This window comes from Grampus griseus (genome assembly GCF_964374135.1).
Source record: "Grampus griseus genome assembly, chromosome: 16".
NCBI classification, from domain to species: Eukaryota; Metazoa; Chordata; class Mammalia; order Artiodactyla; family Delphinidae; genus Grampus; species Grampus griseus.
Genome location: NC_139010.1, coordinates 28,639,416 through 28,663,774, shown reverse-complemented (window position 1 = coordinate 28,663,774; position 24,359 = coordinate 28,639,416). Strand labels below are relative to the sequence as shown.

The window sequence follows — 24,359 nt, the reverse complement described above, 5'->3', positions numbered from 1 at the left end:
CTATAAAGTTAACTTTCTTCTTTTTCGTTTTAGAGCTTTACCAAATATGTGGATTAAGACGTTGAGGCTGTTTTCCACGAGTGCTGTCACTTATTCCTATTTTTGTTTATGGTCTCTGGATTGATTCGTAAATTTAGAAAAACTTCCGTATGCAAAGGACCTTCATATATATTCTATCTTTTGATCTTCCATGAAAATGACACTTCCATTAGGCATTCCATTTACATTATGCAACAGTAGAGTCAGTGAAATTCACTTATCACCCAACATGCACACATACATCATAAAAAAAATAAGATACAGGGTTTGGATCATTTACCTTCTGCCTGGAAGTCTTATAATTACCATCCTGGCATATTAAACTATTTCCTAAGTACCTAAGAAAAGTTAAGGTCATTACCTGGTAAATATTTCCAAACTCAGATTTCCTTTATTACATATGAGTTATTGTTTCTCAGAAGCCTTTGAACAGAAGAATGTGAGAGAATTGCTCTGAACCAGTGAAAAAGACAAACTACATCCACTCACTATGTCAAGGGCTCCCCTATGTTAACAGCTGGAGATAACTTAGGCTTTCTAAAGGTGGGGCTGCTTTAGATCTTAAAACAATAGCACAGAGAATAAGAGACAAAAGAGTAAAACCAGCCATTATATTAGCTTAACTGTCCAAATGCCAATGTTCTAACTCACTGAGATACTGATGATCACAGAGGAAATGCAACGAGGAGAAATGAGAATTATCTTTTAAATGCTACGTTACATTGAAAGCTTCATGTTGACACCACTTAGGGGGAAAAGGGAAATAAGCTTAACATTTAGAAGATGAAAGATGCTAGGTGGTCTGCAAGGCAGCAATTATAACGTTATGTGAATGATGACAGTGAGACAGCAAACAGTGCTGAGGTCCTTTACACACTTCCTAGGCACGTTGCTTATTGTTTTTTTTTTGTTGTTGTTGTTTTTAATGAGCTCTGAATAAGAATCTGAGCTTTTCAGAAACATGTGTCACTTATTCAAATTAGAGTCATAAAAAAGCCCTGTTTGAAGAATTGGGCTCTACCAAAAACACTTCGAAAAACAAAATGAAGGTCATACTGGCTCTTGTTTTACCTTAGAGAAGTATCCAACCAGATGACAGCCCTTTTCATCATTTTTTGTAAGGACATAAAAAAGGAATGGCTCGACATCATAATACAACGTTTTGTGGTCCAGGAAGAGCTTGGCTAACAAGCAAAGGTTTTGGCAATAAATTTTGCTCATATTCCCATCAACCTAGCAAAGAGAAACAGACAACATTATTTAACATAAAAATACCACTCAAAATAAAATTGTTTCTTTCATACGGTATTTTGGAAAGTATATAATTTTATTTCCAAATCCCAAACTGAGCAATTAAAACACTCCATTAACCAAGTATAAAGTTTACCAGAAAATAGCTGTCATTTGGCAAATCAGAATTCCACCTTTTCTCTTAAATTGGAGTAAATTTTAGGTAGCTTAAATTTCTCTTTACACTACCTGAAGAAAGACCACACTGCTAACAAAGAAGTAATTTTTATTTGCAATTTATTACGAGTAAAAAATGATTAGGCAGGTCCTCTCTGTTTGAACCAAGTAAATTGGAATTAAAGAAATGTAAAACGATCAAAATACTGCTCGAGGAAGTTAAACTTTATGTTGCTTTCAAAAGGGCTTCACATAAAAATAAAATAAATAAACTCTATTATCCTGATTCCTTAGAAGTGTGGATTAACAAAAGAGGCTTCCATTTTGGTTTTATTCCAAGCATCATGCTAAATATAATTGGAAAAGATAAAATTTCTGTGTTGGGAATACAGAGAAAGTGAGATGAATTTCAACCTACAATAAGTACCATGATTACCGTCTACTTCTCTTCAAAATAAAAGAATCAAGCTGTGATACTGACGGTTAGAGAGAGAAGGCTAGGCACAAATGTCAATTTCTTTGATCAAATGTAGTTACTTGTTGAAAACAGAAAGCACAGCAGATTCTAGAATTTCCCTAGCACTTTTCTAAGGGGAAATGGATGTTTGCTAACCAGAGCTCTTTAACAATGAACTTGACCGTTCTCAAGTCTCCTGTGGACCATACAGGTTCTCATACTGCAAATTATTTTTAGACTTCGTATAACTATTTCCCTTGGATGAGACCTAGGTCCCACACATGGCAACATAATCAAATGTGGGCAAGGGGCACAGAGGATACAATTGTCTCTTTAATTAAAGGAAGTTTTTATGTATTTGGGAGGATGGTCCTTTTGGAAATGGTAGCATATTACAAAAAGACGGAGATAGATGTATGTATCCCTGAACCAGAAAAACAGAGAGATGACAATGCTGAAGCAAAATTCTTGTCAGTTGTGAAAGGTCTAAAATGGCATGCTTTCAAGAGGGATAAAGAAAAGATAGGAAAGTAGTAATCTGTGATTATTATTCATTTATTTTATAAGTTACTTAGGACACTGCTAAGAGAAAATTTCCTACATGCTGTACTCTTAGTATTAACTCAGATTCTAGAATAGGGACCTTGGCAATTATCCAATCCAACTCCTTCAATAATTTTTATGCATAAATTTTACAGATCTGCTTCTGATTTTTCCCCTTTCATCTCTGTATGGTCCCAAAACACCTACCCTGAAATAGACCATTCTTATCAGGATAACAAGACTGAGTCTCTCTTACCCCTGAGAAGACTCTCTCTGGATTTATGAGAGTTTCACCCCCTCAGGCAGAGTTATACTCATTTATTTAACAATTACTTAAAGCCAACAATGTGTTTCACCCTTTGAGAAACAATGAGACAATGATTTTCATTTTCTTTTGGTTAGAAGAAAGCTTCCAAGGCATTAAGAAAGGTGCCAAAAGTTAAGTGGAACTTGTGACATTCATTAATTAAGGTTCAACTGAGAGCAGCTCTGTTGTCTCAACCTGTTGGGGCTGGCCAAGTAGCATCCCAATACTAACAACAGGAAGACAGCGACTTGCATTCGGCTTTCTCGTTAGCCCAGTGGTCCTCACTGGGGGGTGACTTTTGTTCCCCAAGGGACATTGGCTATGTCTGGAGATGTTTTTCGTTGTTCTGACTGGAGGAGGTGTGGTGCTACTGGCATCTAGTGGGCAGAGGCCAGGGATGCTGCTAAACGTCCTACAATGCACGGGATGCCCCCTACACCAAAGAATCATCCAGCCTGAAATGTGAACAGTCCCCTGGTTGAGAAACCCTGTGCCTCCTGTTTAGTAAAAACAAACATATTACCAAATCTTCCTAGCAACAATACCCTTCTTCCTTCAAGCTTGCCGAAAGAGCCTGATATAACCAGGAAGAGGAGTTTTAAAAAATCATAAGATGGGCTTCCCTGGTGGCGCAGTGGTTGAGAGTCCGCCTGCCGATGCAGGGGACACGGGTTCGTGCCCCGGTCCGGGAAGATCCCACATGCCGCGGAGCGGTTGGGCCCATGAGCCATGGCCGCTGAGCCTGCGCGTCCAGAGCCTGTGCTCTGGAACGGGAGAGGCCACAACAGTGTGAGGGCCCACATACCGCAAAAAAAAAAAAAAAAAAAAAAAAAATCATAAGATACAGTTGGAGTTACATGCGTTCTCTGATGCGTCTTGGGAAAAAAGTAATGGGCCCAAGACTGTCTGAGAGAGGAAGCCTGGTCCATGAGAGAAACCTATGTATGACCCTCCCCTACGTTAAATTTAATGCAAAACATTACAGACAAGAATTAAAGAGAAATGTGGTTCAGAATAATAAATTTCCAGTCTGAACAACTCAGAAAAAGAGAATCCTAAAGTAAAATTGTTATCTCAGAGAAAGAAGATAACATATCTGCTGTCCAAGGAAGGCTTGCTCTGAGCATCCAGGAATGAAAGCAATGTACCAAGATGGGTAACAGAAAAGAAAATAAGTCAGGGCAATGGAAGTGCTCAACCAGAGTGACAGAATTAAGAAGGCCTGTGACCAGGCAATAACAGGAAAAAAGGCATGGCCTCCTCAAGGTACAACTGACTCAGCTAAGCTGGATCCCTGAAACTGACAATAGAACATGATGAAACAATGAAATGATATAGCGGCAAAGACCTTCTGCTACTAAATCATTTCTGAAAACACAAAATGTCTTCAAGAACACACAATGACAGACACATGGCCACAAGGGGTTCGTGTGAAGAGCAGAGTTCTCCAGGAGTGGCCATCTACCCAGATGGGGGTCGGGGGAGTCCCAACATCTGCTGGGATCTCACCAAAAGGATTATCTACCCTGCCAAGAAATGGACGGAAACACAGGTGGTTGTGTATTGAGGAGATATGTACAGCTGCTCAATTCCCTGGAAGAGTGAGCACCTGCCAGACATTGGCTGGAGCTGCTGAACAAAGCTAATTTCTCCTGCCAAAGAAAGTAGAATTTACGAAGAGCTGAGGAGACCATAAATTCACTGGCGAATATATCTGGTGCAGACAGGGATTTGGGAGAAGACAAAAAAGTTAATGTGATGGAGTAGGAATTCATCATCAATCTCAACGGTTGCTTAATATGGTTAGAAAAACATTCCAAAACATGGAGATATTTGAAAAAGCAGTCTGAATTTCAGTGCCAAAACTGAATATACTTTGTACCTTCTACGAACAAATCAGTACATAGTCAACAATTAGAAACACTAGGTTTCAGATGCTGAGTTTTTTATTTATACATGCTTACCTCAAATACTGAAAGGTCTTTCCTTCGGTAAATTTCATTTGCTGGAGGATGAAACCATCCACATTTCCTTGAGTGTCTTAACAAAATATTTTTACTTTTCATATATTTAAGACAGAATTCACACAGGTAAAGCTTTGGTAATCTGTTGAAATTTTAAAATCAAAGAATATAATCAGATTGACTATACTCCTGGGGAAAAATATTAAATATTGTTCTACTTTCTCTAAGCCATAAAAAGGCTGTATAATAGTATTTGAAAGAAGTAGTTTCAACAAAAGAAAAAGGAAAAAGAAAGCCAGTAGTAGAGTGTACAAACCTTATAGTATTTTTCAATCTAATAATATTTGCTGCCTTTACTTTGTGAACAAATAATTTGTTTCCTTAGAAATGTCCTATAGAAAGAAAGGTTTTCAGACTTGGAACTATGACTCTAAAAACAATGGCGTCCTGTCATCCATGCATATTTTTTAAATTTCAGACTTAATGTCATAATTTCAACAGTACGTGTAATCAGTGGTGTAACTATAACAATCTTTTACTCAGAGAGAAGTGAATTCATTATTTTTAAAATGATCTGTGTACTTATAAGGCAGAGAAGTCCCAGAATTTAGTTGTTTCCATTTCTTATGGATGAGGTAACTTTAAAGTTATCATCAGTACATGGTCTAAAGGAGTAAATATAGTCAAGTCAAAAGACCTTATTTGTTCCTACCAATTCCACCGACTCTTTGAATAACATTAGACAAACAGCTTTCTCTCCTCTGCTGACTTTTTCTCCACCTTAAAAATTATACCATTTTTTACTTGTGCCCTATCATGCTTGAGTGGACATTGCTAATATTTACAAGAGAATGTTTAAAAGCACTTTCAATGTCTTTGGGGCATAAAAATGGGGAGAAGTGTTTTGGGAAGAATTAGATACAGACTCATCACAGTAATTTCAAATCTTGGATTCGTATGCAAAATTATTCAAAGCTCTTAGAACACATGATTTACAATTACCCATACAAGTAAAAGCTCTTAGGTGTTTTTCAAAAGTTTTTAAGATATTGGCTCGGTGCTTTGTGACAGCCTGGAGGGGTGGGATAGGGAGGGTGGGAGGGAGGGAGACGCATGAGGGAAGACATATGGGAACATAATGTATATGTATAACTGATTCACTTTGTTATAAAGCAGAAACTAACACACCATTGTAAAGCAATTATACCCCAATAAAGATGTTAAAAAAAAAAAAGTTTTTAAGGAACATACAGCTAAGTGATATGAGCTGGGAAAAGAAACCAAGACTCCTGACTCTTAGTTTGTCACTTAACTTCTAGAACGCCCTCCCCGTTTTCTCTGATGATTGGGCAGACACCCACGAGAAAGAGAAAAGGACGATATCTATTCTACAAGAAAAGCAAATTTGTGATTACCAGAAACTTTGCAGGCTAAAGCATTTGAGAAGATACTAATAAACTGTGCCCTGACATACCTGAAGGAAGAAATCTGTTCACAAGATACCCATTTTTAGATATATTCGTTCAAGACAATTTCACAGCTAATCTTAGTTCAAGACAAAAGAAAATTCTAGTACCATTATTTTCTCTTCATTTTTAACAAGTTAGTCACAAATGGCTCTAAAAGTCAAGATTTGGGGAAGGGTCTCTTAAGGTTACCCACGCCTACCTACTTTCTCCCATTTTTCCTTCTTTTGCTATAATTTCTCTAAAAAAACTTGACAATAAAATGCCAGAAATCAGAGATAAAAGTAACAGGCCTAATTAGGAAAACGAAAAAGGCAACTGAGAAGAAACCACCAAATGTTTTACAACAGCTAATTTTTTTTCTTGATTTGGTTTCTTACACAAACAATACTTCCCCAATTAACCAAAGAGAGAAAAAAACGATCTAAAAGTTAAAAGGCAAAATTTACAACACCTGTGTAACTAAGGAGTATAAGGCATTTACATACGACAGTGAATGCTATAAGAAGGTACTGGCAAAAGTAATAGTTTTGCAATCACTTAGACTTGACTATCAGGACAGCCCTGTGGCACATTGGTTAAGAATCCGCCTGCCAATGCAGGGGACGTGGGTTCGATCCCTGGTTCGGGAAGATCCCACATGCCTCAGAGTGACTAAGCCCGAGAGCCACAACTACTGAGCCTATGTGCTGCAACTACTGAAGTCCACACGCCTAGAGGCCGTGCTCCGCAACAAGAGAAACCACCGCAATGAGGAGCCCGTGTACCGCAACGAAAAGTAGCCCCCCCGCTTGCTGCCACTACATAAAGCCCACACGCAGAAACGAAGAACCACTGCGGCCGAAAGAAAAAAAAGAATTGACTATTAAAATTTATGTCCTAAAAATCACCTAATTCCAGCTTTAGAATGTTCCTTCCTCACATATGAGACATTAAGGTTGTATACCTGCCTGGCTTATTCCATTACCTTGCATATTCCTGTGGGTAAGGCGAGGAGTACCAGGTTTGGATTTCATATTTCCCAAATTCTATTACAGAAGGGTACCGGCCACAGTCTTCTACTCCACTTTCACACTCTATTTTCTGTCAGACAGAAAGAAAACAAAATATGAGGATTTCTTCACTTACATTTTGGTTCTTTCACCAGTGGATATGAAAATCTATCAAGACCAGAACACTAATCGTAATTGTGAATTTTCATGTTGTTGAAAAAAAACATTATAGGCCCTTGTGAAATAATAATCAACTTTGTATAAGATTCATATATAAATACCCTAAGAAACAGTATTACCAAGATAGGAAATGAATACCTGTTAATACATACAAATGTCTATTGAATTAAATTTAATGATCTGCTACAATGTATTAAAACTGAGGAAATTATAAGATGATGTGGCTGTTACACACTGTCACACTGTTACAGTCCCCTGTTCCTCCACCAAGTAATAGTTAACAGGACTGTAGATAAATAATCAATTGTGAAGTTTGCAGTTTGATTCCCATCTCCTTTTACTCCCATGCAGGAGGTTAAGAACTCTGCTGGCCTGATTCACTGTGGCATTCCCTGGGTCTAGCCCAGTGCCTGACACAGACAAGAAATGTTCTTGAATGAAAACGCCAGTGTTGCCAGTTGGAAAGAAAGGCCTTGGATTTAGCAGTAACTTTCAGGTAATTGCCTGCTGTTCATCACGTCTATATATGAACGCCAGATACGGTCCCCCCAAATGGTCATATTTAAGGACTTCAAATCTCAGTGATGGCGGGGCGGGGTGGGGGGGATTTAACATTTTATCTTAGCCAAAGGAAACACTACAAAGAATGCAGAATGAGGAATGGAAATATCCAATGGCCCCGCAAGTAGAAATAAGCACAAGTATTTAGCCCAAGTGGTTGCTACAAAAAATAAAGCTTAAGAGCCTATAGATAGCCCCCTACTCCCCCAAAAAGGAAGTGAGGTGGGGGTGGGAATCTATCCATGAATATGGTGCCCTGGAAACAGAATGTGGTCTACTGACAGAAGAATTCACAATCCATAATAAATTTGTCTTTCAGAAGTCCAACAGCCTTTCCTTTCAATGTTTTGCTGACAATAAGCTATGTAGAGTTAACATGTTAAGGGAAATCATTTAAAGAAATTACTGGACGATGAAAATAAAAGTGATTACAACTGATAATGCAACACGATATTGCCTTCGCCAATGCCCAACAGTTAAAATCAGGAGACATTTTTCATATGGCTGGCCACCTGTGCTGGAAGAAACATCGATCACTTTAAAAGTGATGTTCTTCTTTTTGTGAATGATTTAAAAGGACTATTTTCTTAATTTGAGCAAAAATAATCAGAAATCTATTCCTTCACCCCTAGAAGCGTTTTTCAAAATCTGCCTCAATAACCGCTACTCTGGCCTATTCTGTGAGACCACCTGAGCCATTACTAACTTTTAAGAGTGGAGACAACACTATATAAAGTGATTACTTTCGAATGTAGAGTCAACAGAAATGATGGTAACAGTTAAAGAACCACAAAAGATTTTGAGGGGGATTCTTTATAAAATCAAGGCAGTTAATTTCATAGTACTCATATATAAAGGTCACGTATTATCCTCATTACTAGAATGCAGTATCCTGGCCTTACCTCCCAAGACAGTTCCTGGGCCTGCTTAAAAACATCCAAATCCTCTTCAGTAACGGTATCCTTGTTTCCAATCACATTTATATCTGTACTTTCTTGTTTGATGCTTATTTTGATTTCTGTATCTGTCATTTAAAACCAGCAGAAAGTGTATTCACTGACTTGCATCATGAATAACCACCATATAATTACCAAAATGGCACCAAATTACCAAAGTGGGCAAATATGGATTTTTTTTAAAGCTTTATTAGCTTTTACATCTAAGCACTGCTCACAGATCCAGCAGTACCTTTTCCCTGCTGTACCCAAATTGTTATTTGAATCATTGCTGTTGTCATCTTTTTATAGCTTCAACAAATAAATGACGGAAAGAGCGAGCAATACAAAGCAAAATCATAGTTTTCAACCAAGATTAGAAGGCATATCAATGTCTAGGTATAGAATTCCCATGATCACGTTTGAGATAATAAAATCTACCACTTTGTCCAAATGACACATTTTTGGCTTTTGTTTCATAAAGGGTAGCAAATGTAACGGGCCAATTTGTTAAATGAATTCATGAAATCAGTTTTCTCCCTGAGGTGAGTACACACACAGACACACTCACATCCAAAAGCACACTTCACAGAGTCACAGATCAGGCTTTGTTGAGAAGGAAGCAGGATGAACTTTGTCATGAGAAAGCAATGGACAGAGGGAGACGAGGAGCTGATGTCCCCGCTGCCGGAAGCACGGACAGCACATGGCCACGCAGCGCTGTGGCTGAAGAGGTAGCACGGGGAGGAACATGGCAGAGGCGTTAACAGTGGCTACTCATGCGGGACTACAAAGCCATAAGCAATGCTACGGACGCATCTGGGGGGGTCCTAGTGTCACTACAAATGGAAATAAGTCATAAAAAGTGGGAGAGTATTAGTTGGAAAAACAACATTTTGGAAGTTTAGTCAGCATTAGAAAAAGGTCAAAGTTTCACTGCTTCTGTATGAAAGTGAAGTGAGAACAAGAGAAATAGCTAAGACCTATGTGACAAATAGGAATTGACTGATTCTTTTTTTGGGGGGGTTGGGGAGAAAGGGACGGGACGCAGGTTTGGTTGGAGCTTTGACCTTTTGCTTACCATCATCCTGATCAGGTTTAATCCTTCCGTCTGTCAAGCTCCCCTTCCCTGGTGAGGGGGTCCCCATCTGAGGGGTCACTTTATATTTTAACCTGCCTAGCATCCTGTGCTTTTTAAGGAAAGTTGTTCGCTTGAAGTGAGCAATTGCTTTAAAAATACGTCCTCTAGCCATCCCCCAGCTAGAGGAGGAGGGGTGAGAAATAAATCTACTTCTAATATCTCTTTTTCCAAAGAAATGGGCTTTTGATTTTGCCGTGGAAGGGAATTCGATTTTACGACGCATACGTTTAGGTGGTGCATAACTTGGGTGTCCCTTTTGGCGAGACTGTCCCTGAGTGGTATAGATATGAGAGAGCCCATCAAAGAGTGCCTTCAGCTGGCTGTTATTAGTGAGACTGCTAAAGGAGGGCACACTGGACTGGCTGGAAGAACTCTGGGGAGAGGTAGAAGAAACAGAAGTGCTGGACTTTTGTGAACTGGGGCTCTGACCAGAGATGGGGGTTGCGGGTGGGAGTGAAGAAGGTGGAGGTTTTAGCTTTTGTGTGGTACCTGGAGCCAACACATGAGAAGTGCATGACTGTTTCTGAGAGACCTTTTTCCTTGGACGATAGTGCTTTGAAAAGTCTATTATTTCACCTCGTGATCTGCGACCATCAGGTGATGGTGTAAAAAACTTAGTAAGGCCATCAATGAGCCCTTTGGTTTTCTTGTTAACTTTAAGTGTAGAGGCAGAAATGTAGGTGGAGGTGGTGGTGATTTTGGTGGTGGCACCAGGCCGAGTGGGGTCTGTAACAGCCAATCTGCTGCTTGAGTCCTTCCCAGATGCAGCATGACCAGATGAAGGTGTGGTACAGACTTTAGTCTTTTGACCCCTACCAGGTGACCCCCTTCCTGTGAATGCATTCATGGATCCTTCATCACTGGTTACAGACCTAGGCAAAAATTTAGAGAATAGTATCAGCATTTAATAATAGAATTATAAAGGTATCTAACACAAGTTTATAGCAACTAGATGCATTCAATGTGCTTAAACTTAAGAAACTGAATTGCAACCCTAAGCGCTGCTTGTGTGTGTGTGCCTCCACCTAGGTGTTTCTCTGTTGAAACAGGTTGTAGTCCCTACACTGGCATGTCATGATTCTCCCAGGGCCCATCCAACAGGTACTGGAAAAATCATGTGGAACCAAGGGCAATATGGATAAGAAAATTTTTGAAGAGACTAAAAGATCATCCAATGCTTTTAAATAAAAATGTGACCCCTTGTGTCGTCACAAGTAATTATGATTTCCTGAAATGTCTTTTTTAAAGTATTAAAGGAAATAAGTCATAAGTATTATCTAGAAGCAAAAGAAGAAGCTTATCTAATCTCTAGTTAGAAGTAATTTTAACTCAAATGGAAAATTTATATAAATAGAATTTGGTTACATCTATAAATTAGTACATCTTTTTTTTTTTTTTTAAAGAAAACATTAAAAGATTTCCACTTAGCACTTTATGCTTAGGATGATAAGATAACCAATAATACTCTCTAAGTAGAGGAGACAATTAATTACAGCATAAAATACTGCTGAAAAAAGGACAACAATAGCAAAAAACTGAAGAAATGATTAAAGAAAAGCTACAGCGGGTCAGACATGACATGGAAAGTCTGGTGAAGACGCAGCACATTTACCATGGTCATTATCAGACACTTGGCATCAGAATCTTTATACACTGGTTCTGACTGCTGTTTCAGTTCATTTGATGCTGGTTCTGCCCATACAGCTGTGTGGTCAATGGAGACCGGAGGTCACTCCCCTAGCACAGCTGCTTACAGGAATGGCAGCTGCCTGTCCTCACCTCAGGCTAGGGCTTGGAAAGCTACCCATTTTGCAGCAGAATTTTATTCAACAGAAACATTTGCATGTGAATTATGGCAGTGCTGGGGCCCAAGAATGGAGCTTAAAAATTATCAACTGAGCTGAAGGCTAGTAATGATGAAATGGAAGCCTGAAAATGATATGATCTTGAATTATAAAAATATCTTAAATAATTACAAATAGAAGAGCATAGCTTAGTGGTCATCCTATACACAGAGATTTAATGAATAATTCTGGCAGTCAGCTAAAGGGGAGGCTGGCGCAGATCAACAGAGTGAGCTACTAGGCTCATCCGAAGCAGCTCAACCGCCAGGAGCTTCACCCAATGCCACCGAGTCAGCCAAATCAGGTTAGAGCTAGAGATCTCTAGTGTCACAGTGAGAGTTACCAATAAACTACTCATCCAGGCTAAAATGTTTCACATCAGAATGCTACATTTGGACTGTATCTGGAATCAATTGTCCAGAAAGGATAATACGTTTATAAAGCATGTAAAAAGGAAAACTCCCTAGACTGTCTTAAAAATTCCTAAGCTCAAAGGACAATTTTGGACAAACAAAAAGTTAGGATTGGTGCCAGATGCAATTTTCAGCTGTGTCCTTTGTTTAGAAAGTTATATCCTAATTTGGTTTTCTTAATTGGGCCCTGAGGATACAGTCCCATTTCGGGAAAAATGCTTACACTGGACGAATGCAAAAACATATAATTTCTACTTCAAGAGATGCTAATATGAAAGATTTTATTCATGAATAGGTTTCATGTTTGCCTCTAGAAATGAACACAAATTCCATATTAAGATGTCCACCAGTTAGAAGGTTTTCATAACGTTTCATAGAACACTTTAGAAAGGAGCATGCATTTTTCTATTTCTCCTTTGGGAGGTAAAGGTGCGGGAGAATACTGTTTTTCTGAGAGCAGGTAATAAAGTGAATTGCTTCAGATAAAATTGGGGGGGGGAAGAGTAAGCAAGTAAATTAGACACCTGGTGTTTCTTCACTGTGTGTGCAGAGCTCTATTCATTTCTACATCACAGTGACCCTTTCACTAAGCCTAAAGAGAAGGGCAACGGTCTTATTGATAGAGCTGCTTCAGATATGCAAGTCTACTGATTTCATTTCTAAACATCTTACCTAATGCTGATAGTCAGTCAGTTCTATACTCTATATAGGTTAAAAAAAAATACATCCATTTCTCCTCTTATCTTTTCTCTACTTCTCCAAGTAACTCCTACTAAATGTTCTACTTGGCTTTAAAGGCATCTATGTGGCAACAGGCTAGAGGAAATGGGGCTATCATAGTAGAATTGCAGGCTACTGCAAATATATTATTTTGTCTGTATGTTTGCACACATGTGCACATACCAAATGGTCTTGTCTAACTCTTTGGAGGCAAATTAGGACAGTAGTTTGCAGGTTTCTTAGAAGCTCCTATTTCAGAAAAGGGATCTTAAAAAGTTGTAATACTAAATTAGCACCAGAAAAGAGAAGTATTTTTCTAAAAAGTTATCTGGGGTAACAAAAGAGAGTCACTAGAGATGTGAACAAATCCCTCTCTTGTTTTAAAAACCCCCAGAAAAAATATTCATATAAGTAAGCTCTTCTAATGTTCAGCCAATAATAAAGTAGACAGAAAAACTGTTTCCAATTCTTACATTCTGCTTCTATCCTGCTGCTTGAAAAATGTCACTTAGCATCACAGATACTGCCAACAGAAGACCCCGAAATGCCAACTGTAATTTAAAATGTTATTTTCAAAAAAATTTCCACAGCTTATGCAAAAGGAGAAATATTCCTCATCCCTTGAGTTTGTAAAAATGATACTAAAAAGATAATGGAATCTAAGGGGGTTACAATCAACTATATCTTAAAGCACAACATTAAAGATTTCTTTTGATAAGATCTCAACCTACAACAATCGTTGCTTTAATTTATTTTTCGGTCGTCCAATGGGTTTTGCATATCGTCGTTTTATTTGTGCAGCTTTCTCATGAAGTAGTTTTCTTCCCTTTTTCTTTGGTCTGCAGACTTGGCAAATCCACATCCCTGAATTAATATATATATGAGAAAAATATTTTAATGTTTGATTTTAGGAGAGAGATTAAATATAAACTGCAGCTGTAATAAGCTGCCCAAGGATGCCTGTATGCAGAAATTGACCCTAGAAGATGGATCACTCCCTTCTGTCATTCTCCTCAGGAAGCTGTCATTAAAGGTCAATTTCCCCAGGGTCAAGGTGCTGAGAGCAGAGGGCTGACCCATCTCAGAACTCTTCCAATAAGGCTTTTCCCAACATGTCACCAAGCTTCCCTAGACTATGTAAACACACATGAAAACCCAATCTTGTCATATTATATATCTTTTGATTGGAGGGAGACATTTTCAAGTCAATTGTTTTTTTGAAATTTCTGGGAAAAAAGTATTTGTTTTGTCTCTTTTTGAAAATTTTCTAACTAAATTATAAGATATAGTTTTTAAAATTAAAACTTAAAATGTTTAAGTACTATGGAGCTACAATAATTAAAACTATGCACCTGGCATATGGAAGCAGGTCAATGGATAAGAACTGAAAGGCCAGAACAACTGAAAAGTTTAGCATATCATGAAAGTTGTATTTCAAATCAGTGGGGAAAGGATGAAACGATTGAGTAAAGGGTGATAGAACATACAGCTGTCTATCTGGAAGGAAAATAATTATTTCCTATCTTTTATAAACACAAATTCTAGGCAGATGAATATTATATGGCAAAATTAAATGTTACAAGCACCAGGAAAACTATGTGGATATTAATATAATCTAAGCATGACTGACATGTAAGACTGAAGCCATAAAGAAAGAGATTCATGGATTTGACTACCTAAAAATATAAAGAGCTTCTGCAAATCAGTAAGAAAAAAGTGAAAACCCCAATGAAAAATGATTAATGAATAAAAACAGGTACTTTACAAGATGATATACAAACAGCCAATAATCAAACACAAAAAAGTTCAATTTCATTATTTAAAGAAAAAAATCATCAGACATCTTTTTTCTGTTACCTAATTGGTAAAAATTTTAAATAAAAACACTGTATTACATTGAATCTAAGATACCACAGACTATAAGATGAATCTGATTTCAAAGATGTTAAAATGTTTTTTAAAAAAGTGTGTCTTAGATTCAACGAAATATAGTAATAGTGAGTGCTGGTCATTTATACAGGGAAACAGGTATTCTCATACACTGGTGGTTGGTCTGAAAACTGATACAGCCTTTCATGTACACAGTCTTTGATCCAGCAATTCCTCCCGGAGGAATTTATCTTAAGGCAATAATTGTGGATGGAAAAAATTGGAAACATTTGTAATATCCACAATAGGGGATTGGTTAAATAAGTTATTCTTTTCTTTACATGGGGTTGCAAAATCAATTATGTTCAGGAACCACCCAGGTATAATATATATGACTGAAGCAAGCTGGAATGTAAGGCAACAGGTTGCAGTGAGACTGAGGCAGAATGGGGCACTGACAATTCAAATGCAAAATTTAAAAAATATTGCACCAGCTCTTCTGTAATGCAGTTAAGAGAAGTCTTTAAAAAATATATAGAGAGATACAGATAGATAGATGATAGATAGATAGATAACCAACAAAACATTTCTGTGGCCCACAGTCACCAGGTTTGTAACCCCTGCTCTATGTACTATGGAGTTCTACACACTTATTAAAAAGTATGTTTAGGAGAACATTTAATGATGTGGGAATGTGAAAAGCTATTGTTAAGAGGGAAAAACCATAAACATGTACAGACTGTTCCATTTCTTTTTAAAGGGGTGGGTGGGGGCAGGGAAGGAATTTCTAACTGATTGTTCTTATTCCTTTTTGCCAATCTATATTTTCTACATCTTTCACAATGAAAATGTATAAATTTTGTAATAAGAAAGCAAAGTTATTTTTAATGTTTAATATATTATCATATGAGAAAAAGAAGGCTGAGCTTGGCTGACTACCCGATAAACAGAAAAGAAAATCCATATCCTATATGGATATATCCATGTAAGATAGTTCAGATCCTCATGTTCAAAATTATCAACTAATGGCCAAGAAAATGGTGATGGCTCCTGTCATAGGACTTTTCTGGAGTCATCATTAACACCATCATTGAAAATAGGTAATTTCTTACCTCTGAACATTGTACTGAATAACATGGAGAGTACTCTAAACTTTTGACCTACCTAATCTAAACTTATTCTAATAGGGGAGTGGTTTCAGGACAGGAATGGTCTTTTTAGTCCTGTGGATGAATTAGAGTATTTATCATATACATTACCCCCAAACTCAATGCTTTTACACTTCTCTGCTCACAACCTGTACTAAACCCTCAAGTATAGGGAAGGTAGGAGGGATGAAAAAAATGCTTAAGGAACCTGTATACTTCTGAGCTGTCAGACATTAGGACAAGGCTAATGTGTACACAATAAAACACATTTTTAAATATGGTTTAAAATTCACCTTTTGGCATTCTGGAAAGTGGGGGATCACAGCACTCCATATGGAATCCTCTATCACACGAGTCACAGAAAAGCATATTATCCTGCAATATAACATATTAGAGACTAATTGAGACTGAAATCAACTGTAAAAGGCCACAAATTCTTATGTTATCCAATTAACAAAAATAAAATATAAGGAAGGAGCACCACGATCCCTGTTGAAATGTATTTAAACATTTAAAAATAGCAACAATCTATAAAAATGAAAAACCTTAACACTGAAAACTAACAATTTACCTGGAGACAGACTACTGAGAGCCATACTTACTGCATTTTTGCCTTGGATTCTACATGCACTGCATGTCTTGCATTCGATGCACTGCCACCTTAAGGCCTTTACGTTTGTTGTTAATTCAGGACAAAATTTCAAACAGGATGGGTGTCCTATAAGAATAAAAAGCAAATTGCTTTATGGGACCGGTGCCTTCAATTTTTTAAACTCCCGTTCCCTAATATTTAATAGATGGTGATGATGCCAGCCAAAGAACCTTAGGAACCTGAAAGTACAAAAAGATCAAAGAGGGAATTCCCTGGCAGTCTAATGGTTAGAACTCCGAGCTTCCATTGCAGGGGGCACAGGTTCGATTCCTGGTTGGGGAACTAAGATCCCCCGCAAGCTGCATAGTGAGGCCAGAAAACAAACAAAAAACCATATCAAAAAAAAAAATATATATATATCAAAGAATCCAAATTACACTTTCCTTTCTGTCTCCCCCGCCCCACCCCCATATGTGAGAGAGTGACTGTACAAATGTTTTCCCTAAGAGAAATTTGGAAAATTTACGCCAATTCTAATCACAAGTGTTGGAGAACTTGAAGATAACGTATGCGCAAGATCATGTTCCCATGCCTGTGCCTTCTGTTAAATCTCTTGACCTCGCCCTCTTCATCGATCACCATCTACTCCGAAGTTTTCTGGCTTGCCAGCCTGCGAGGAGAGTGCCGAAGTTCAAACAATTCCTGCTCTCTGAGTATAATGAAATCTTAAAACAACGGTTAACTAACTAAAAATCTGCGGCTGCTTAACATAATACAACAAACAAATGGAAAAAAGAAAAAAAAATCCAATAGCATACAAAGAATGTCCCATTGCTGGGATACACAAAGAAGAAACTATTGCCATCTTGCCCCTGGGACGCTGAACTTAAAATCTGTAAGTAGGAGTAGAAACAGTGAATTTGGAAGTTGCAAGATCCAGGCTAAATGGAATATGCCAAGAAACATACCCTTAGCAAGCGTTCCCCCATTTTCCTGAGTGTTCAGCTTTTCTGCACTGTTTTGTTTGTTTGTTTGTTTGTGGTTTTTTTGCGGTATGTGGGCCTCTCACTGTTGTGGCCTCTCCCATTGCGGAGCACAGGCTCCGAACGCGCAGGCTCAGAGGCCATCTGCACTGTTTTGGACACACTTTTCATCTAGCAGCTCTCACCTCACAGAGGAAAACTGGAGACCCAGAGGGGCAATGCCATTCAAGGAAGCCAGCCAGGCTACGCTGAATAATAGATTGCTCCAAAAGGTTTGGGGAGTGTGAGCCTAGACTCTTTGGAAGGCAGTTCAGTTTAAAATTTGATGGTCTTTTATCACATAAACCTAAGATCTCCAAATTTGATTTTACTTTTCTAAATCTGGTCTTAAAACAGTAAGAACGTTAGTAAATTCCATGTGAAAGAACTTATTACCAAGCTGCAAAAGAAACCTGAGGGGTAATAAAAAAAAAAAAAAAAGCAGATCCTGAAATTTCAAAACTGTTTTATAATTTCCTGACTTTGGCAGGCTCATTGTTTAAATATGTAGTTTGGGTTGCTGCCAAAAAGGTCCTCCTCCCTAAAGCTTAACAGGTGCTTCATGAAATTCCACCCACCAGGAGACTTGGCTTTTTGAAGTAAAAACATTCAAAATCAATCATCAATACTGTTAATAAAAGCACACTATTCCTGAGTTAAAAAAAAAATCTAAACATCTGTATTTAAGATGTTGAGCAAATAAAATGTTGTCATAGGATTACGACCTCAGGCAGGAGAGACACCCAGGCAGATGCATTTAACCTATGACACTATTCTTTTACAAGGGCTTCTCTCATTCAAATGAATGTGGGGGGGAAGAGTTTAAATATATAAAAATGGTTATCAATCACCTCTGTCTGCTCAGGAACAGCAAAGACAGCTTGCTTTTTGACTTTAAGAAGTACACTCTGAAGGGGGAGGGGAAGTTCTACTTTGATCAGGTTTTTCCCCTCCCCTTAGGTACTAAGGGGGGTAAAAACTCAAGTTTTAAAGAACAGCAATTTAAATTCCACCCTTAAAATGGGTCCCATCAGCTTAAAAGTATACCATTTACTTCTCTTTTTTTCTCCCTTTTTATTACTTCCTGTAAGTCATACATCACTAGCACATATGACCTCAATTTCATGCACTAAATTTTTCTCTACATCAAAATCTGCTTTTGTACTTTATAGCTCAATATCCAGCAACTAAGGTAATTCACATCATATTATATAGCTCAGTATTTATTCTCGCAGATATCCTATGAAAAATACTTTTTAATAATTAATTGTACATTTTGAAAGTTAATGGATTTCAGCCACTTTTAATCAAGAGCAAGGAATATGTTTCCTCTTATTGCTTTCTCTCAAAGTAATATTATATCTCAACTACTACCACTTAAGCTACCCTATCAAATTCTAAAATCTTCAGCCTATCTTTTCTTTAGGCAGCAATCTTACCTTTATTTAGCTCAAGAGAATTGGCCATAGATCCCTTCCAGCTCTAAATTTCTATGATTCTGTAAAGGATGCTGAGAGATGAAGAAACATTTCCTCTTTACTTTCTCACGGCCAACTTTAAAATAACACAAAAGACTGTAACTGAATCTTGACATACTACTACACAATCTATAATAATTAGATAAAGGACAACAATACTATTGATAATGCAAGTCCTTACCTCCCATTTAGCCATTCCATAAATTCAACAGTTCCCCCTAAAATTTGGGTTCTCTCTGATGACACAATTCAGGGCGGTTTACCCTTCTGGAGTTTGTTTTATTTTTGTGGTTTGCAATTTATCTGATTTGAGAACATAATATATATATTCATTCACTCATTCATTCCTATTACCAGCACATACTAAGCACTGGTAGCTTATAACAGTTTTATCTAGCAAAACCAGAGGCGTATTGTTTAAAATTAAACAAGTACCAGTGAGACCACAAACCAGTAGAAATGATTTTTGGAGTAAGTACTATGGGAGAAAAAAAAACATGGGCTCTGTAGTAGACAGAATAATGCCCCCCAAAGATATCTATACTGTAATCCCTATAACTTGCCAATATAGTACCTGACATGGCAAAAGGGGCTTTGCAGACGTGACTAAGGGTACAGGCCTTGAGATGGGGAGACTATCCTGAATTATCTGGGTAGGCCCAATCTAATCACGAGTACTTAAAAGCAGAGAATCTTCCAGCTGGGTTAGTAAGATGAGATGAAACGAGGAGGAGGAGAGGTTCAAAATAGCAGAAGGACTCCACCCAGTGTGGGGGAAGCCACACACAAGCCAAGGAATATGGGTGTCCATTAGAAGCAGGGAATGCCGTTCACCTGACAGCAAGAAAATGGGGATCTCGGTCCTGCATACGCAAGGAACTGAATTCTGTCAACAATTTTGTGGCAACGTGTTATAGCAGCAACGGAAAACTATGAAAGATTCAAGACACTCGGTCCCTCGGATTGGCTATCTGACCAACCATCTGTCCATCTGAGACACAGTGAGGAAAAAGACAGACATTTCAGATCACACAGTCCACCAGGAAAGACAACCATTAGACAAGAATTAGGATGGGGTGGCTTGGAGATATGGGTAAATCTAGCAGGAGGTTAGAGGCAGGCCTTCCTAAAGAAGAGACCCAAAGGATGAGTGGGAACAGATGGGACCAGAGCGGGGAGCAGGGTGGGAGAAGACGGCATGTGCAGAGGGAGAGGAGAACACGGTGACATTCAAGAAGAGGAAAGAGGTTTGATATAACTAGTGTGAAGGGGATGGTGATGTGCAAAGGGGTCAACAGGAGCCCAATCCAGAAGAGTATTCTGGGCTTGGATTTTTCCTAAGGTTAACTGGAGGACACTAAAAAATTCTGTAATTAGATTTACAATTTTAAAAAGTAACTTAGGCTTAAGTATGGAAAATGGATAAGGGGAAAGAGGGTAAATATTAAAGTTAGGTTATTACAATAGCAGCTCTGAGCAGGTCTGGTGCGGGTTATGGATATACTGAGGATGTAGGATACATATTAGGACATAAAACCAATGCATTTTTGGTGATTTCTTGCTATGAGAGAATAGGATAGAGGAGGGCTTGTAGAACTGAATGAGTAGCTGGTGGGATGCCATTTGCTGAAACGGGAAATCCCTGAGGAGAAGCAGGATGTTGTCTGTTTGCTAAGATTTCTTTTTTTATTGTGGTGGTTGTATTTTGGGGGGAAGGAGCAGTGTAAGGTTCATCAGCTGCTTTGGATATTATCTCTGAGGAGCCTGCAGGGTGTCAAGTGGAGAAGTTCTGGAGGCATTTTTATCTAATGGTCTGGAACTCAAGAGAAGCTATGAAGCACAGTGAGGAAACACAGGGCCAAGGACAGAATCCTGAAGAAACTATGAGGGGATGAAGAGAGGCCAAGGAGCTCACAAAAGATCTGAAAGAAGTGGTAGAGAGAAAACACAGAGAATATGAAATCACGGAAGCCAAAGGATGAGAACATTTCAAGGAAAAATATTCTCAACAAGTCAAGTATGGCTGAGTCAACTATGGCTAGATATTTTCAAGGAAAAATATTCTCAACAAGTCAAATATCTGGTGTGGACTGAAAGATGTCCATTAGATTGTGACCAAAACTTAGAAGGCACCTTTAGATTTTGCTACATGGAGGTCACTGTTAATCATACCAGCATAAGTTTAGTGAAGTAACAGGCCTGAACAAGGCTTCTGCTTCCTGTTACTCTGCTTGGATGGTCAATCCAGCTTTGGGCTTGTGGAGGGTGGGGCTCACCAACACTTCCTCCTCCATCCCTGTCTATTCCTCTTTGGAGTCCATCTTGAGGTTTCTTTCTAGTCAAGGGTCTCCTTCCAAACCTAATTATTTCTGTATCTACTCAGTGTGAAACTGGATGACTAACCAACAAATCCCTGGGGCATTTTCTCACAGTAACCTTAAGAAACTAGTGATTTTAAAAATACACACACACACACACACACACTATACACACACTGGTATACCCGTATATTACACCAACAAGCTCAGTCTGGGAACAGAAGGCAGGCAAGTTTTGTTTAGGGTTAACATACAAATAAAGACGAGCCCAGGAGAGACTTCAGGTCTCCTGAGGGTGGGCTGACATTGGACCCTGTGGCTCTGGCTCCCTTTACTGTACAAAGGTGATATTCCATCTCTCCCAGCTGCATCACAGCAGCCTTGCTGTCTCCAGTGTCAATGAGCTTCCACTTAGAATGATGCTATAATTTTGAACTGTGCACTTATCTTAGATTTGCTAATTTGAAAACACACATGCACACAACTCATCTGTAAGTAAGATTTAACCACCCAGCAATCTGAGCAGCAGACACAAAATTTCATTTGGTATAATATCTAATACTTATGTGAAGCTAATTAAAGATAATTTGGTCTTAATGAGGCAAAGAGAATATAACAGTGTTAATTTCAAAGTAGGCTGATCCATGAAAGTCAAGTAAAATCACTTCCTAGTCCCAACATTTCCATAGACCTGAAGACTACGTAATGAGTCCCACATTCATTTTAGTGCTTCGAATAATCTTTCATCTTTGGGTAATGTTTTATAGTTACTGATAATCTTCATAGCATTATCTCACTGGATCCTCACAACAGCCCTGTGGATGTGGGGTGCAGACGTCACCCTCTGAATTTCACAGATGTCTAAAGTTACAGTTCCATAGCCAGCAAGCAAAGAGGACTGGAACACCACATTTGGGTCTCCTTGTACTATGTACCTCACTTCACATTTTTACTACCTGCAAACTTGAATTATTTTTTTCAAAAGAACTTCCAGCAGGAAAAGCATAGTTAAAGAATATACTGCCCATTTGCAGCACTGAGCCATCTTTAAAAACACAGAAATTTCTAATTGGCTTTACTTTATGATGTAAGCAGAAGGAAACACTTATTACTCAGGTCTATGAAATCTAAGCAGTCTAAATGTGATATCATACAAATGGTACTTCAGATAGAGGTGACTAAAAACCTACAGGAACATATGGGAAACACATTTAAGAGTGATCCTCCTTATGGGCTGCCATCTATATTTCCTTTTTTGGGTTTTATACTGCTATGGGTATTTTTTTCACAGAAACATCTTACATTAGGGATTCCTTTGATCATTACAAACAGTCTCAATGCAATCCCAGAACCAGTGGACTCTCTTGAGTGTGAGACAGTGGCCACTTCCATGAGGCCAACCAGGGCTACCAGCCACTCTGTAATTCCCACTTCCGAAACTGAACTGGACCATGACAATGGGGATCTCACCATTACTGCAGGACACCATTGAGCCAGCGGTGTCTAGCCTATTTTATTCTTTTTCCCTTATAATCACCAACGTGTCACAACAGAGCATTATAACTACAAAATCCCTCCAAGCTCTCTAAGAAGAACCATATTTTATTTTGGTCCTTCTATTTCAAGACTAGCAAATTGCAAAGTCCACTCATATACCAGATGAAGTAAATGTCTACAGTGCATCTCCCTGAGTTTGGAAAAAAAAATTTTTTGGGGGGGAGAAACTAAACTAGCTAAATCCAGACTGGCACAGTACACTCAAGGGAAGATTAAGTGAACCTTAACACTAGAGCCAGATCACACTGTGGAGTCCAGAGAAGTACTCCAAGCCCGTCCTCTACCCTAAACAAAGGGACATGATGACCCCAGGGCTTGAATTTCTGCCACGACCCATATCTCAACTCCAAAGCCTCTAGCTCATTCTACCTGAAGGGAGGAGGCTCACAAAATGACTCTGGATAGAAGCCTTCTAGATAGCATCCGCAATCCATTCTTCTCCATTTGTTAACACATTCTTGGCCGGAGACATATTTCGGCCACAGGCGTTAGTTTCTGCAAAAATCCCCCAGTCAATAATGTGTTAAAAAAGAAAATAAGAGATCATTTTTGAAAAGAGAAAACATAACACTACACCTATACACCCTGGAAAAGTAAGAAACTTCAGGGGGAAAAATATTTCAGTGACCTCCAAGTATAAAGGAAATCAAACCTCTCCTTTGGCAGGTCTTCCATCTGGGAAAGACGAAGGGAGATTGGTTACATCAGAAAATCTAAGATCTACCTGTTTAGAATTACAAGCCTTTATACCTGTGAAAGAGGCCTTGAAGTTATGATCTAGGAGATAATGATCTCTTATCAGCTCAAGTAAGTGTATCACCAGAGGTAAGGAAATATATGAAGGGAACTTTTCTTTCCAGATTTAAGTATGTCTTTAATCTGTCTAGGCGCCCAGACAAATAGATACTCAAGAAATGAAACAGTTAAGGGTGTTTTTAAAGTACCACCTTAAAAATCACAAAGGGTAAACCCTAGACAAGAGAACACCACTAAATTTATCAGGCAGTTACACAAAACAATAATTCATTCAGAATGAGCCTCGTGGGAAAACCCAAAAGATAACTACAGAGTCAGAACTGATGAGTGAGGCACTACCTCACCAGGATAAAACAAGGAGATTGCAGGAGTGAAATTTATTAACCTGAACATACAGATAATGTTTCCATGCCCTTTTGTCACTAGCTATGATACCATGGGCAGGTGAAAGAGTTTTAATGAATCTGTAAAGCCCATCAAAAAGACTGTCAGAAAGCATTTCTCAAGCAGAGTTTGAAATGTCTTATTTCCAAGGCTCTCTCCTCTTAGTCAGGTTCTGAGAGCTGCAGAACCACTCAGGGCCTATCAAGTTAAACCTTCACAGGAGGAGGAAGAATCATCACACAACAGTGTCATTCGTCAGTGTGAAA

At 38.5% G+C, this 24,359-nt stretch overlaps 1 protein-coding gene across 4 annotated transcripts in view; it reads right to left on the bottom strand.

Annotated features, from left to right (window-relative positions):
• Positions 1-24,359, bottom strand: part of KAT6B (lysine acetyltransferase 6B) — a 226,720-nt gene that overhangs the window by 39,973 nt on the left and 162,388 nt on the right. For 3 of the 4 annotated variants that reach the window (XM_082673136.1, XM_082673134.1, XM_082673135.1), the window contains 8 exons: positions 16,589-16,704; positions 16,280-16,361; positions 13,701-13,833; positions 9,933-10,864; positions 8,819-8,940; positions 7,151-7,266; positions 4,718-4,859; positions 1,111-1,272 (listed from right to left, as the gene is read on the bottom strand). In XM_082673136.1, the coding sequence (XP_082529262.1) occupies positions 1,111-1,272; positions 4,718-4,859; positions 7,151-7,266; positions 8,819-8,940; positions 9,933-10,864; positions 13,701-13,833; positions 16,280-16,361; positions 16,589-16,704 (1,805 nt within the window). The remainder of the gene's footprint in view (positions 1-1,110; positions 1,273-4,717; positions 4,860-7,150; positions 7,267-8,818; positions 8,941-9,932; positions 10,865-13,700; positions 13,834-16,279; positions 16,362-16,588; positions 16,705-24,359) is intronic. The other variant, XM_082673137.1, reaches the window with a different exon arrangement.